We start from the raw sequence: 16,036 nt of genomic DNA on the forward strand, positions 1-16,036 counted from the left end.
TGACTGCAGTGAAATGTTATTCTCAACAAAAGCCAGCATTCCAAAACGTTTGTGTGTGGTCAAAATACGGCAACTTTTCATTAGAGGAAGTACCGGATAATGTACCTACTACTGATGTTGCTCGCTACTGCACAAAGGCAGCTTTTACTAGAGGAAGTGCCGCTGCACCAGCTGGCTGAAGGTCGGATTTTGCGTTTTGACAAGGCTTGACAATTTTCAATAGTACAACAGTTTGCATAATAAATTACAATTTTCTGCATTTGGGAGGAATCTTAGAAGATTTTGCAATCTATTGCTGCAAGAACGAATGAAATCCATCGAAAACTAACCGATTTATTATCATTTGAAATTGGACATATTTTTCACCTTTTCCGGTTTTAGATTTTCATTTTACATCCCTACGTAGCCGAGCGTGTAGTCGAACTTCCTGAGAGATGTAGTTCTACGTCAAAATTGTTTGTGCTCTGTGTTCTCATATTTCCATAGTCAATAACAACTTAGTAAGTCAAAAAATACATTTTTTTCATAGCCAGGAATTTATAAAGGCAACCCTAAGTTTTACAAACGAAGTCGATCGTACCAGTCATGTGGTAAGAGAGCAATACTCGGTTTAGAGCGAGTGCACGAACTTTGAGAGAAATTCTTCAAGTAGATAATTTGCTACTCTACGTATCCCCTGTAATCCGTTTTGTGTAGTTTTGAATCGTCTTGGAGTGCTTTCGGTTCGTGATTGATTATTTGATCGTCAATTTTCGAGAGTGCAGTTTTTCTTTTGAAATAGTTTTTCTGTTATTGTCTTACTTAGTGCAAAAATAGGAAACGCATTTTTAGGGAAAGATTCTGTGTTGAACGGGTGTTGGTACATTGTTGGTAATATAACAGCAATTTAAAGCCAATAAAAAAACGAAAGCATTTGCGTAAAACGGTAGGCGATTGGGTGTTGCGATCAGTCTCGTTCAAGCGCTGCTGGATGCGGTTGGGTTTTTCTCGCGAATATCTTATTCGGTGAAATGCTTTTTGATGTTATGGTTTGTGGATCCGAATATGTTTCACCACCAGCGGTGTTGGCGGTGTTTTAGTGTATATTTATAGAGTGTTGAAATTTTTAGCAAGATTATATTTTTCGACCTGATATGGTGGATAATGCAAAAATAAAATTATAATACAATGTAGGTTATCGTCGCTTTCACTTCGTTGCTAGATGAATATTATTTGTGTTTCTTCCGAAGAATGACATTCAGAATCAACTTGATCATTAATACATCTTTGTTTAAATATTCAGTTACAATATGTGTAATGTGTTTGCTTTGTACGATTAAGAACTTGATCATACCCTTTAAAAGTAGAGGTGCAGCATCTCGTCTTGGAATATGACATAATTCGCAATTAAGTACAGGGCTATTTTAAGGTCAACACTATTATTACATCTAACTGATTCACTCATCCCAGTTTCGAACATACGACTTGTTCAGTATATTTTACGTTTAATAGACAATTTATACTACAAAATGTCTTGATGAAGCTTCTTACCTGAAGATAAAACTGAATTTAAGTAATGGGAAACACATAGAAATACACATTACAACAAAATTATTTGATTATCATCTACGCATGACATAATGCCCGAAAAAAAACGTTAAATTATATTGCTACCTACATATTTACCTATTTGATTGACTTTACTATAATTTTTGGAGCCACATTGTATTGTTATATACAAATAACAATTTACAACTCTCACAATCATAAATGATTGCCAGAATGAATTGTCAAATAGGTTACTGTAAGAGCAGTGATTTATGTTTGCTCACAATGCAAAAAGTAAAATTTAGGTGATAGATTCACTTCCAAAAACACTGCCTTAATCGCAATTGTAACATTTGCAAAATTGGTTGTTCGAGCAAACGACACTTTTATTTTTTGACCTTACATGCATTGTACCCCAATATATCTTGCAAATAGTTCAACTAAATGTAGTATTATGAAGAAAGCACTACTTTTTACTATGCATATATTGAACATTACTTTTGAACTGAAATTTTTACAACAATATCTTTATGCCGGCACTTTCAAGCTGCTTTTGGAATATATCATAGCGGAAATGAAAATTTTCTAGGATTATACGAGCGTGAGCTGAACACTAGAAACGGATCACCGGTGGTTGGTTATCGTACCAGAATAACTTTCGAGTTCCAGTAGATGCTGATGTGGATTTAGATGGCAGCTTTTTTGATAGAAAATTTGAAAAAATAAAGTAGTGTGACTTGTTTTTTACGACTTTTTCCGAACAAACATAACCATATTTTTACAGATGTAAAAAGTACATACTATTTGAAGCATGTCCCCATAAAAAACCCAACCCATAAAATGTCGAATGTTAGAGTTATGCGATCACAGGCAGTAACATGACCTTTTTGTCCATAAAGATTTCACAGCCAATTGGACAATAACAGGACTGGGCTCGGCGATCCTACTGATTCCCGCAGATTCTTCTAACCGAGATTCGATTTTACGACTGGTTTAAACCATTGTCAAACCAGTTGTAAAGACACGACATTTTACTGATTAATCCAATCCCCAATAAGAGAAATCAATTTTTATCTCAAAAAATGATCATCTTGTTATCGAAAATTGTGAGGGTTAGCACCCTCGTTTTCATTTGCACTGAATCTACTCATTTTCGAATAAAATATGCAATTTTCGAGGATTTCAGCTCGACCTCCACCTAATTGATTAATAAACTCACGGATGTCACTCTTTTGAAGGTGACACGTATTAAAATTTTCCTCATGGGTGTCACCGCCTTAGAGGGTGACACCCGGGGCGGACTGCTCTAGCCGCCCCCCACGCTACGCCAGTGCATCAGCTAAGAGCACAATTGACACAAACTACATTACGTTCGTGAGATCGATCTGTTCTCTATCTGTTCCAAATGTTTGTACTTTAAGTTTATTTGTCAAGTGGTCACACGGCGGAAGTGGGTTAATATTCGTTTGCGCTAAAATGTTCTAATCACTCTTCACAATCTTGTTGAATAAAAACTTTCGGATATGAATAAGTAAAAACTAGACATAAACATCAAGCGAAAAAAATGAAATTAGTTTGGTGAGCTTATTAGAAAAAAACGGCCGCTTAAGTGATTGTAAAAAGTATCCATTGTTGGTTAATCATACAAAACAAAAATTGTTTGTGTATATGTCTGTGCATTTCATTGGTATTATCCAATGCAATTGGATGCAATGCAAAGTCTTGAAAAACGGTTAGATGTGGCCGAATACAATCGAGGACCCGTGATGGCCTTGACCAGCCGATCAGATTGTCGCAGTCCTCATGGCTTTACTGCCATCGATGTAGAGTTGGAGGACACTTCCTGCACTAATAGACGCAATACTGAACCAGTGTATAATATAACGTTGAATAATAACGGTACCAACAATGATGTTAGCAGAGAGCACATGAGTGAATGCCGACGGCGGAGGCCACAACTACCGCGTGGTATTGGTCCCCGAAGTCAGTCACAGAACGTAAAGAGCTCTCGCTTCAGAGACTGTCTGCTGTGTAAATGCTGTAACAAAAATGGTTTGTAAATCTTACGTCTTATTTCAGTGAATAAAGACTTTCTTTTTGATACACATGTTTATCTCATGCAACAGGTACGGAAAGAGCAAACCAGCTATCTGACGGTGAGGAAAATGAACTTGAAAGTAAGTTGACGTTTTTTTACTTAATACAATTTTATAAGCGCAACACGGTGTGTAAGGTAGAACCACTTTATTTTCAAAAAATTGGCATCGCCAAAGTCTTCACCATTTGAAAATATAGCTTTTTTTCTTTCATAAGTTTTAAGATTCCCTTTTTTCGCACCCTGAAATAAGGGGTCCAAATAAAATTGTGCGAAGAAAGACAAAAAATACCTGGTAAGTTTCAAGTTAAACCCCCTAGTTGTTGACATTGGTGCAGAATTTTGTTTTCAATATCTCTAATAGCACAAAACGACATCTTTAGCCTATAGAAACATCTGTGTAAAGTATGAGCCAGATCAAAAATAATTGATTGGAATGTTTGCCCTATGTTAGGTGGAATTGCACAGGTTTTTCAGTTGATCCACCAAGGACATTGCAGCGGCAAAAGTACCGGGTTCCGCCTGCATCAACTAGTATTGGAGTAATGGAACCGAGCTATGACAATTCCTCACCTTGATTCTCTTGTAACCTCACTAGAAACACGGTTCGGTGAAGATAGTGCATCTGCCTACGCGTTGTCCTTGCTGCATCCCGCTAACGTAATACGCATGTCGTTGGAAGAATTCAAGCGCAAAACCGAAAGTTTCGTAATTTTTTACGAAGTTGACAATTTTGTTGGAGAGGTGGAAGTTTCGTATCAACATTGCAGCAGCATGAGAGCAGACCTTAAGAACTTGGAAGTGCTGGATCTTATAGACCTGCTAGCCGGAAGCCCGTTCAGCACATTACGTCGGGTGAAAACCTGGCTGAGGTCAACAATGGTTGAACAGCCGTTGAGTGCTCTCTGCTTGCTGTATGTTCATCGGCAGATGGTCAACAACAATCGTGAAAAGTTACATGAACCGCTTCCGGAACGTTGACGTTTGATACCCGAATATTTTATTGAAAACCTGACTGTGTCTTCAAACTTCACGTCCTTGGGAAGCTTTGACAGGATGTAGTTGAGATAGCGGCTGTGCGAAAGGGTGTCCAGCTTCCGGAGGAGTAGACGTACCTTTGCCGCATCATTCAGCTGGCCTGCATCGTTCTCGAAGAGGTCCTGGTACCGGTTAAACCAGCGTCCGAACGTAACTCTGTTTTCTTAGTCGAAGACAAAGTCGGTGATGTTCCATGAGAGGGAAAATCTGCTCTGGGGTTTGATACTGAGGCTACTGCTACTGGGCCACCATCTGCTGTAAAAGATGGGCCATCTTGAGAATCATATCTTGAATTCCCGGTTGCGGCTGCTGATCAACTTTATCTTCTGCCATGTTCGTGGGTTCTAGAGATCCTCGTCGCAACATCTATTTATATTCGAGGTTGGACAAATAATAATCAAATTTTCCACTCTGATGTCAAGGACAACTTTTCACTGGTTGCCTTGATGTAACAATCACTAACCACTAGTATTTATTTTTATTTTTCAAAATACCATTTTTTTACTTCTAAAATTTTTAAGAAATTGCCCCCCTCTATTCGTAATTCTGGCTACGCCCATGCAAACTGGTATATACTTTAAAGGCTCTATCTTTCTCTTTTCCGAAAAAGGATAAAAGGCTAAAACATTCATAATCGGTTGAGAAACAACTGAATTAAAAATAAATGCCCTACAGTATTTTGAAATTTTAGGGATGTTTGGAAAACTTGAAAACTAGAACCTACAACTTACACTACGTCACTTTAAAAGTGCTTTCTTTTTTCTTCGTAGTACCGTAGTTATACGTTTTGCTGTTGTAAATATTTCTTAAAAAAAAAATGAGGGATCCAAATGAAAGGTAAAACGCTATATTTTTAAATGATGAAGATTTTGGCGATGCCCACTTTTTTAAAATAAAGTCGTTCTACCATACACACCGTGGCAACCCAAGGTATATGTGAATGAGATAAAATAACCGTTTGTTTCTGCCTTGTTGTTATGTATTGAGAAGCAGTTTATATATTCTACAAAATGTTCTTGAGAGATACATCAACAATTTCAATCATACCTGTTTCTCACATTTCTTCTCACAAAAAAGTTTTGATTTAAGCATTAGGTTCATTAAAATATATAAGTTACATTAAAGTTGCAAAATGAAAAGGTCTTTATGCGGTGATAACGAATTTAGAATGATATTTGGGGCATCGGATAGAGGATGAAGGAAAATACTGATGTGAGTGACTAGGGCTGTCACTAACAGAATTTTCATCCTACATATTTATTGCTCTACCATTAAGCAATCATGGTCGTGTAATTTCTGGTATCAAAATATTCATATGAACTAGAGTTTGTCACCGATTCATATTGTTGTATATAAACGTTTTCTATATTTAAAACACTTACTTGCATGCGGTTCCACAGAAATATGCCAGATGGGCACTGTCTATAACGAAAACCATAAACATGAGCAGAAGGAAAAATGTATCTGTCTATACAATAAAAACAATCCTAAATAACTTAGTAGATATATTCACCAATGTCAATACCGCCGCAGAGATTTTCGTCGACCTACGTAGTTATATAATGGCTAGTGTGTTTAGTCATAGTCATAAGGTAACGGTGAAATAAATCATCTTCACGATAGTACAGAGCTATGTATACATTTATAGTACAGATAGATGTAATTCAGTATAATTTAATATAATTTTGTTGAATAAGTCATGTACTTGGATTATTTTCGATAAACATGATCTGCTATGTTATGTTAAATCTAACTTTTTCAGAAATTTGTTGGTTCAGTTTCAGATCGCATATTGAACCACACAGTGGCGTAGCGTGACCGGGGAAAATTTGGGTGTCACCCCTTTCTTCCTAAGTAACCACGTTGCAGTGACCTTGTTATCAAAAATTGTGAGAGTTAGCATGTTTATTTTAAATTGCACTAAATCTATTCATTTTTGAAAAATTGGTTGAGGTTATATTTCTAGAAGCAAATCTATATAATTTTCGAAGGTTTCACCCCGACCTCCACATAATTGATAATATTTCTCACGGATGTCACTCTTTTGAACACGCATTTCCTCATGGGTGTCACCCCCTCGTGATTTACTACTGAAAAATTCCACAAAACATTTTAATCGACCATTTTTTATCTGTCTGAAACATTGCACAGATGTTTCTATGGCTTAAAGATGTCTTTTTGTGCTATTGATAGCTCATTTTCAGTTACGACTACTTCGTGAAAACCTAAAATATGCTATAACTTTGTAAGGAAAAGTCCTGGAGATGTGTGGTCTTCAACAAAAACGTGTGTTTTGTATGCCTAAATGCTTCATTAGAACAACGTTTTCTTGTAAAATAACTAAAAAAATTTAAGTACAAAAAACTAACTTTTATATGAAATACTCTGTAACTTTGTGTTTTTGTATGCACTAACTTCGTGTTAAATGCAACTGTCTACATTTACATTTACATTTACATTTTGTTTATTTACATTCATCGGACATTATTGTCTACATGAACACTTAATTGCTAAGAACTGTCAAAGGTTAAGTACAAAAAACTAAATTTTAGGCAAGTTCCATATAATATAAAAGTTAGTTCTTCTTATTTTTAGTATAGTAAACTATTCATAGTTTTTGACAATTTGCGATTATGCGGGTTATTCATACAATCAATTGTTCCGAAGACACTATTAAGCTAGGATGAAGGTGAAAGGCGCTATGGAATTAAGTTCTGCTCTTTTCCTAATTGAACCACTGTGCAACGGGATAAAACTTGATAGCGTCTGCCGGGGTGAGATTGTGCCAAAAAAAGACACGTTTTTGTTCCTTAGTTTGTAATGCACACATTTAGGCAATGAGTTTGTTCCAAATCACGTCAATGCACACTTAAATGTTAAGTCAACGACTGCCGCAAATATGGTCAAGTTACCATAAACTATGATTTTGCTATAATTGAATGAACTTTGGCCTAATCTTACCCCTTCTATGGGGTGAGATTGTGCCAAAAACAAAAATTTGCATTTAATACCTGTTTAATGAACAGTAGTGTATCTACGAATAATTCACATGAATAACATGATAAAACAGTAAGTATAGGGACGACCATAAACAACGTGGACTATTAAGGGCTGTAGGGGGTTGACCAGAAATTACGTTTCATATGAATTATAGAAGAATGTATGACTGGATCAAATCAACATCGGTTACTCACAGAACGTGGCTCATGGACAGTCTCTAAACACATAGTGGCGTCTCCAGGTAGCTTAGAAAGGGAAAACGTTAGGACATAAAGCCTGAGAAGACTTTTCGTTTCAATTATTATGTGTCATTGGCCACTGTATATTCCATTGGAGATCTCAAAACTGCTGGAAACGTACCCACAACCCTCCTTCCTTGCTTTAAAAGTCATCAGTTTATATAGAATAGGTGTACAAAATTTTGTTACATTTCATAAGTAATATCAGTCATTGTAAATTTCCATCTCATAGTTGTTAGCTTACTGCTCTCAAGCATTTAGTCATTATTTCAAATAATACCATAGCTAGACAACATACCCTATGTGAACAATGTAAGTGTTTTGGTGTATACTGATATAATTTTGTCGTGAATGTGAATTCCGCACACTGTACCGGTCATTATAGCTTGGCACAATCTCACCCCAAAAGGGCTCGAAAAGTGTACAGTTTGGAAAAACATTATTTTCTGAGCCATTACAGGTTCAACGCATAATATTTCCTCAACACATTGGAGACGACATCCTAACGTACCATCTGAGCAGTAAGTTGATGTAATTTCTTGATCGGGTTGGTTTGCATGGGACATTTTTTGGTAACGTTATTTGCGCGTGTTTTTCAGCCTGTACTTTGGAACATTTTTTAAGTAAAACAGTTCACTAATATTATCTATATTCTATTTCAAGTTGTGAATAAATATGTCATGTTTCATACAGTATTGAGTCTGAGGCATTAGGTTCTAGAAATTTAAGTAATTTAACATACAAACATTTCCCGTTTCGGCCCATTCTGACCCCCGTGGCCTAATCTCACCCCGGCAGACGGTATGACTCAAAGTTGAATTATAAGGAATCTGTAGAAAATGTGTAGCAGGTTTAATAAAACTTTGAACTGCTAGTTCTTTTTTGTAACTTTGTACTCAGAAAACCTTACTTTAGTGCGAGTGGTACAGTTGGTTATTTCTTACACCATAAGCTTTTATTTGACTGGTGAGTGCGAAGCGAAGGTTTCCAGATATAAAGCAAACTTAAGCCATTCTATAAAGTGAGCAGTTCCACAAAAAATGTCCCAGTTTTAATATTTTTTTAAAATTGTCATTGATTTGACTGAAACTTTGCATAGACGTTTCTATAGGCAGAAGATGCTATTTTGTGCTATTAGTTTATTTTTTGGAATACGACTTATTTTTGAGAAGCTATTGAAAAATGCTGTTTTGAGAAGGTAGTTTTTTTATCCTCGCTTATTTTCCGTCGATCTAGTTCCGCCACTATTGTTGTGCCAATTACCAACGCCCGGGGAGGCGACCCCACGCAGGACCCTAATTTACGACCCGTTGATTAATGGACTGGCGCCAACGGCTTTACTTCCTCATGTGATGGAAGGCGTGATCCCAGAAATTTTTTGCTTCAGAAAATCTCCCGGTGTCGGCTAGGATTGAATCTAGATCAGTTGGGTTGGTTGTGAGAGGATCACCACAACCATCGTCACCTATGTCGGCGTTGGGATTCGAACCCAGGCGTCGAGCGTGTTTAGCGTAGACGTTACCAACCACGCTAGGCCCCCGCCTTATTGGGAAGGTATTGATGAATACAAATATTCTTAGGGCCAAAACAGTTTGTTCGATCGGTATGATCGTCAAAGTGGAAGATAACAGTTTTGTTATTCCGAAAAAAATATACACTCTAAAATTTTTTTTTTTTTTGTGAAAATATAGTTCAACTAAAAATTAAAAATTGATTATCTAAAAAAGCTCATTTTTTATAAATATTTCAAAAGATTACCTAAACAATAAAACCGGGTTCATGGAGGTATCAAGAAAAAAAGGTAAAACATTTTGAAAAACAATTTGGATTTTTTTTTCACAGGGTATATTTTTTATAGAAGGACAAAATTATTATCTACATCTTTGTTAAAGATACTATGCCAATCAAACAAACCGTTTTGACCATGCAAATATTTTTAATTCCCCATAGAGTGCTCTACGGAAAATTAAAAATATTTCTATCTTCGGCAAAATTGAAAAAAAATTGACAATTTTTTTTTTTTTCAAAAAATCACAACTTTTTTTTCCTTGATTTCACCATTGTCGGAAAGGGTTCATTGTTTAGGTAATCTTTTGTAGTTAAAAAATAACCCAAATCAATCCACCTAGCGGTGAGACCCAGCCTTATTATATGTTAAAATAGATTTACACGATTCATGAGAAAAAATACTCCTTGAAAATTTCTGCTGGTTTCATTTTTCACTCTAAATAAGGAATTTCGGATAGCCAACAGCACAACTATACCGAACTTTCAAAACCTAACATTCACACGCATATGAGCATACATTAAAACATACATATGCAAATACCATGAAATAAATATGTTTTAAATACATCACGCGAAAAATCCAGATGACTACTTCTGGTTGCCGTTATACATCCTAAAATGGCCAATGGCCGGGTATTTCAATGGCGAAGATGCCGACTTTCAGTTTCTGAAAAACAAATTAAAATGACCAAATATCATCCATTATGAGTATTTATTTATTTATTTATTTATTTATTTATTTTTATTTATCTATTATGAGTATTGCGGAAGCGTTACTCCCAGAGGCCAGAAATCAGCTTAGGACGCAATTTCTAGATACATAGTAGCTTCCGATTTCCGGAAAACAACCTTAAAGGGACAAACATTACCCAAGTTTTTTAGGAAAATTATCACGGGCCCGTAAGCCGGGAGTAAACTCCATATTTCACTTTGAAACCCGGTTTTGCAGTTTCCGGTTTCTGGAAAACATCCTCAAATTGTCAAATACGATTCAATGAAGGTATATCCACTCTTTGGGTACTAGAATATTGATGTTATATATAGAGTGATAATTTAGGTATAGTATGTGATATTTGACGTAATATTTGTGCTAAAGAAAAAATGAAATGATAGAAATGACTTTTAATTTCAACTTCAATCCCGAGCAAGGCCGCAAACATTGAAATTGTACAATACCAAATTTAAATGATGTTGAGGTCACATATTTTGATCGTAGCTATAGTTTTAAACAGTCTCCGGGTTACGTCTCTTCCTATAACTTTTAAACCACATGTTTAAACATTATGAAATTCATTGTTTAAGAGTTTTAAAGCCCATTAATTTGAATTCAACTATGTTCATAGCTTTTGAGATATAGAAGCGATTTTCACATTTTGCCGCAGCGCCAGAATTGAAAGTTTGATTACAATGAAATTCAATAGTAACCTAAGAGGCAAATAGACCCTTCATTTGACACCAAAATAGGAAGAATCGGTCAGACCATCTCTGAGAAAAGTGAGCGCAAAAAAAAAGCGCCCATACACACGTACACACACACACATACACACACACATGTATACCTATACATGCATACATGCAGAAAATGCTCGGTTCGTCGAACTTTGTCGAGTAGTATATGACATTCGGCCATTTGGATCACTTTTCTACCTTTTAATTAGCCAGTGATCGTTAGGAGAAAGTCAATATGTTTACTTTCATTATGTGATTTCACATTTTTATTAACAACGGACAAAGTTACAATCCGATTACAATGAAATTCAATAGCAACCTATGGGGCAACTAGACCTTTCATTTTACACTAATTTGTTAAAATCGGTTCAGCCATCTCTGAGAAAAATGAGTGAGTTTAAACAACCTCAGGATAACTTTTCTTTACATAACTTTTGAACCATATGTTCAATCATTACGAAATTTAAAAGTTCAGGATTTTGGAGACAGCCCGATCATTTGCAACCAGTTTTATTGAAATCGGTTGTGTGGTTTCTGAGATATTGATGTTTCAAACGGTTTCGGCAAAGTTGTAGATAACAATTTTTGTCTTTCCGAAAAATAGGTACACTCTAGAAACAGAATATATTTTTTTGTGAAAAGAAGTTAAAATAAGAAGTAAAAATTAATTATCTAAAATAGCTCATTTTTTTAAAATCTGTTTTGCCTTTCTCCTAGAAAGGTATAGCAAGCACTGGAAAAACCAAAGGTATAAAAGTGGTCCCAATGGTCGAATGTCATATACCACTCGACTTAGTTCGACGAACTGAACATTTTCCGTATGTATGTATGTATGTGTGTGTATATGCAACTAATTTTTCTCACTCACTTTTCTCAGAGATGGCTGGACCGATTTTCATGAAATTAATTGCAAATGAAAGGTCTAGTTGCGCCATAGGTTGCTATTGAATTTCATTGTAAAGCCCTATTTAGAGTTCCAAGCGAAGTGAAAATCTCATACAAAATGTTCATATTTTCACGCTCGTGAAAAATTCAACCTGCAAAAATTTCATTTCGCTTGGAACTGTAAACAAATTCGATCCAGCGAAATCGAAAGTTGTGGGTCTCATCTTTTTCACTTTGGTTCACTTTTTTCACGCATTCAAACGCTAGTGAAAAAAGCAGCAGCAAGCGAAAACATGCGTGCGTTTATAATCTGTCAGTTGCAGTCAATTTTCACTCCGCTCAAGTTTTCATAAGAACTCGTACTTTAGTGAATTCAAACTCGTTTTTCTCCAAATCTGTGCATGCTAGAATCTTTCAGCATCTTTGGATTCAGAAGACGTTCCTCTAGAAATACAGAGCTTGAAAATTGAAGAGCTAAGTTGACACCTACTGTGGGAGACTGAGAAAATCAGATTTCCATGAAAATACGTACTTTAGTGAATTTAAACTCGTTTTTCTCAAATTATTTGCATGCTAAAATAAATATCTCATCGCGTATTGATTAAGGAGACCTTATTTCAAAAATATAGAGCTTAAAATTTGAAGAACGATTTTCTTATTTGAATTTTAATGAAAATAAGTATTTTTGTGACTTTGTACTGAAATAATTTGGAACTCCAAAATTCACTCTTACATACCATATTTCATCTACCTGACATGATTTGATACATGGAGCAATTGATACGTATCAAAAATTCCCAGTGTTTGCTCAATCTGTTTGAAAAATTAGAAAAAAAAAACACAGACATATTTGCGTCTCACGAAAACGGGGAGGGGTCCAGAGGGGTGGCACCTTTACCAAAACTTAGAACAACTATTCCCCTTGAATAAAATTCCAAGTTTTCTCAAATCGGCCGTTCCAGTGCTGAGAACGAGCATTTTCAAAAAACAAGTTCCGTCCCGGGTCTTTACGGGTTAAACATAGCTGACCTGTCAATGACAGGATAGCGACCATTATGGCCAAAGTCATAAGGCTTGGAGTTGTTCCACGGTTAAGTGACCCTGATGCAAAAAGTTAGGATACATAAAAAAGAGATTATGGCTGGTATGAAACGAAAAGTGAAAGATTAATCTGCTTATCTGCTTAATGAGCAGAGTTGATCAGAAGATGCTTTGGTGCTTTTACATGTGTGTGTATATAAATGTAGAAAATTTGGCAACAAATTTGACATACACTCAAGGAAATTTCAGATAATTATGAGTTTGTTGGTAATATTAGCTTTCAAATCGATGTTACTTGGTGCTTCAATCGCATCAGAAATGATTTGTTTTTATTATACGTACTCAACATTTATTTGACACGGCACAATGTATAAAAATGTTTAACGGAACGAAGAAAGTCGACAATAATTGTGTGTTATTTGTTGATTCCCGACCTGAGATTTATATGGAAGACTTAAAACATAATTATTACACACAAACAAGTTTTGATATGTGTTCATATGCAAGTTATATCGTGAATATTGTTACTCGCAAGGCATCCCACCCTGGAATGTAAATACTTCACGCGTTGTTATTGCAACTGAAAGCAAATTAAAATTTTAGGATACCTATACGATATTGGAGTCTACTATTTAGAATCGTTATCAGCCACCTGAAAACTTTTACATACCAGAAACTAAACTAGAACTACCTTTGTAGTACGGGATGTCGTAAAATCTTTATTGTAACGAAGCGCTTCAAAATCGTCGCACACTTTTGCTGGATTGTTAGGTCTGTATTCTGAAACTTGAGCAAGTTGCCGCCTTCTAAATACGCATGCTCTCTCTGCAACGATTGAACCGAACTGTTCTCTCCTCCGCTCTCTCGGAAAACACCCGACATCGGAACTGTTTTCCACGTTGCTGATACAGTTGCCTGTTTACATGCAGACATAGGATGCAATCATATGTTATGTTCCTGTTTTATCAGTTCCATTTTCACCCACAGTGTGTCTGGGTCGGCAGAAAGTTTTGGATTATTTGGTTCAGCACTCAGTTACTTTTCAGGGTCAGTTTTTCACTAACTCAATTACTATTTGCACACCCTTCTAAAGTGACAAGAATTGATGGGTTGAAAACAAAAAGTGTTTGTCGGTACAACATTTGTATAATGAACCATATTCAACCAATCAATGCCAGAAATTGTTGGGACTGTGTTTCGAAGAGGTTCGCGTAAATTAAGCAATGGGTTGGGTCCATAAAAGATGCAGTTTATTCATCCGTAAAATGTACGAGTGTCGTGTGTCGCTTATCAACATTATATAACAGCATCATCGTCGTCCCTCGTCTAGTAAACGATATGCGCAAAGTGAAGTGGTTAAACAAAACAGGAAAAATTAAAGTCAAGAGTCTTGTGACAGAAGGGGCTCCGTAAAAAGAGTATTAGAAAATACCCGTGAACGTGATGAATGGCGTATGCATGAAAACGTTTGCATAAAAGAAAAGTTGTAGGAGTCTCTACTTGTTTACAGGATTGTCTATTTACGGTTTTTCTTGCATTCTGTTGTTTATGAGATGGCATAAAATGTGCATCGGATGGTTAGCAAATGAATAAGACAGTAAAGTGTGCATAGGAACAAGCTGCTATAATGAAGTATTTGCACGTTGAAGACTATAGAACTATCATCTCATGTCGGAAATCATCGTGTTATATTCAAATGAGGGACCAAGTACTGGAGTAATTTAAATGATTCCCTGACCGATGCAGTGAGAAATAAATTTTTATATCGAATGGGCTAAAAATTACATATTTCTTATACAAAGCTTTATCCAAAGCTTTATGGTTTCTAGGATACATTGCAACTGTTGTGTAGCGGTTTGAAGTGTGTTTTTGCTTTATGTATTTTTGTATTTTCATGATAAGATATATTGAAAAATCACAAATCGTTTTCAATCGCATATGTACTATGGTTTAAACAATTATGATTGATATGTACATATACCTAATACATATCAGCATGTAGTACTGTCGACGAAGCCTTGGAAATAACTTACAATAAATTTTTTATGCGCACTTAAAAAAATTAAATTTCAGTAACCATTTTAAGCGCTTACCGTGTATCGATTCCCGACGTTATGTTTCGGCTAGCGGCAGAAAAAAATTGGTCTGAAATTCGTATGAAAGCATTTAATAATGATTGCGTAATTTTTAATTATCTGCTTGAATTGATATCGAAGAGAATATCTCTGCATGCCATAGCTGTTGTTTTGTGACGAGTTTGAATAAATATTTGAATGACCTGCTAGTAAGAAGTTGAGCTTAACAATTTGCATTACTATAGCTAAAAATATATGATAAAATACTACCAGACAGTTCTTCTCCGAAAGCAATACAGGTCGGGTTCGATTATCCGGAGGCATGATCATCCAGAGACTCGATTATCCAGGGCTCGATCATGCGGATGTTTCGATTATCCGGACCCATTTTTTCTCCAATTTCGGATTTTGTTAACATTTGCAACATTTGCGTTCTTGTCGATTCTATATTAATAGAAACACCGATTTCGAATAAGTATTTTGTGTTATATGCTGCGTATTTAACTCAATGATGCATAAACATAGGTGGCACGATTGATTATGATAAACCCTGTTCAATTCAACCAGGTGTTGACAACACCCTCTCAACTCTATAAAACTTCGTGGATGTGTTGACCTTACTATCCTGAAGGGTATCATGGTGTTTAAGTGGCTTCATGTTCCTTCAGTATTCCGGAACTTGTTTCGGAATCTGTTAATTCAGCGATTCTCAACCTGGGGTACGCGTAACCCTAGGCGTACGCGAAAGAAAAATCAATAATCGTGGACATTTGTTCAGATTTTTTTCTAATACTTCATTTGTTGTTCAAACTTGCTTTTAAAACATGACTGTAGCAAGCAAACGAATCAATTCAATTCAATTTCAAACTTGAAGACTACCACAATATGATCTGTCACTA

General features: G+C 35.9%; 1 protein-coding gene across 7 annotated transcripts in view; it reads left to right on the plus strand.

The window, feature by feature from the left end:
* The first annotated feature begins 710 nt into the window (after positions 1-710).
* The window catches only part of LOC129733002 (Kv channel-interacting protein 4-like), a 53,768-nt gene continuing 38,442 nt past the window's right edge, over positions 711-16,036 (plus strand). For 2 of the 7 annotated variants that reach the window (XM_055694532.1, XM_055694533.1), the window contains exons 1-2: positions 2,985-3,579; positions 3,654-3,704. In XM_055694532.1, coding sequence (XP_055550507.1) covers positions 3,225-3,579; positions 3,654-3,704 — 406 coding nt within the window. In that variant the 5' untranslated portion in view covers positions 2,985-3,224. Of the gene's footprint in view, positions 926-2,984; positions 3,580-3,653; positions 3,705-13,963; positions 14,110-16,036 lie in introns of those variants that run through there. The other 5 variants (XM_055694530.1, XM_055694531.1, XM_055694534.1 and 2 more) reach the window with 5 other exon arrangements.

Source organism: Wyeomyia smithii, chromosome 3, assembly GCF_029784165.1.
Source record: "Wyeomyia smithii strain HCP4-BCI-WySm-NY-G18 chromosome 3, ASM2978416v1, whole genome shotgun sequence".
Taxonomy (NCBI): Eukaryota; Metazoa; Arthropoda; class Insecta; order Diptera; family Culicidae; genus Wyeomyia; species Wyeomyia smithii.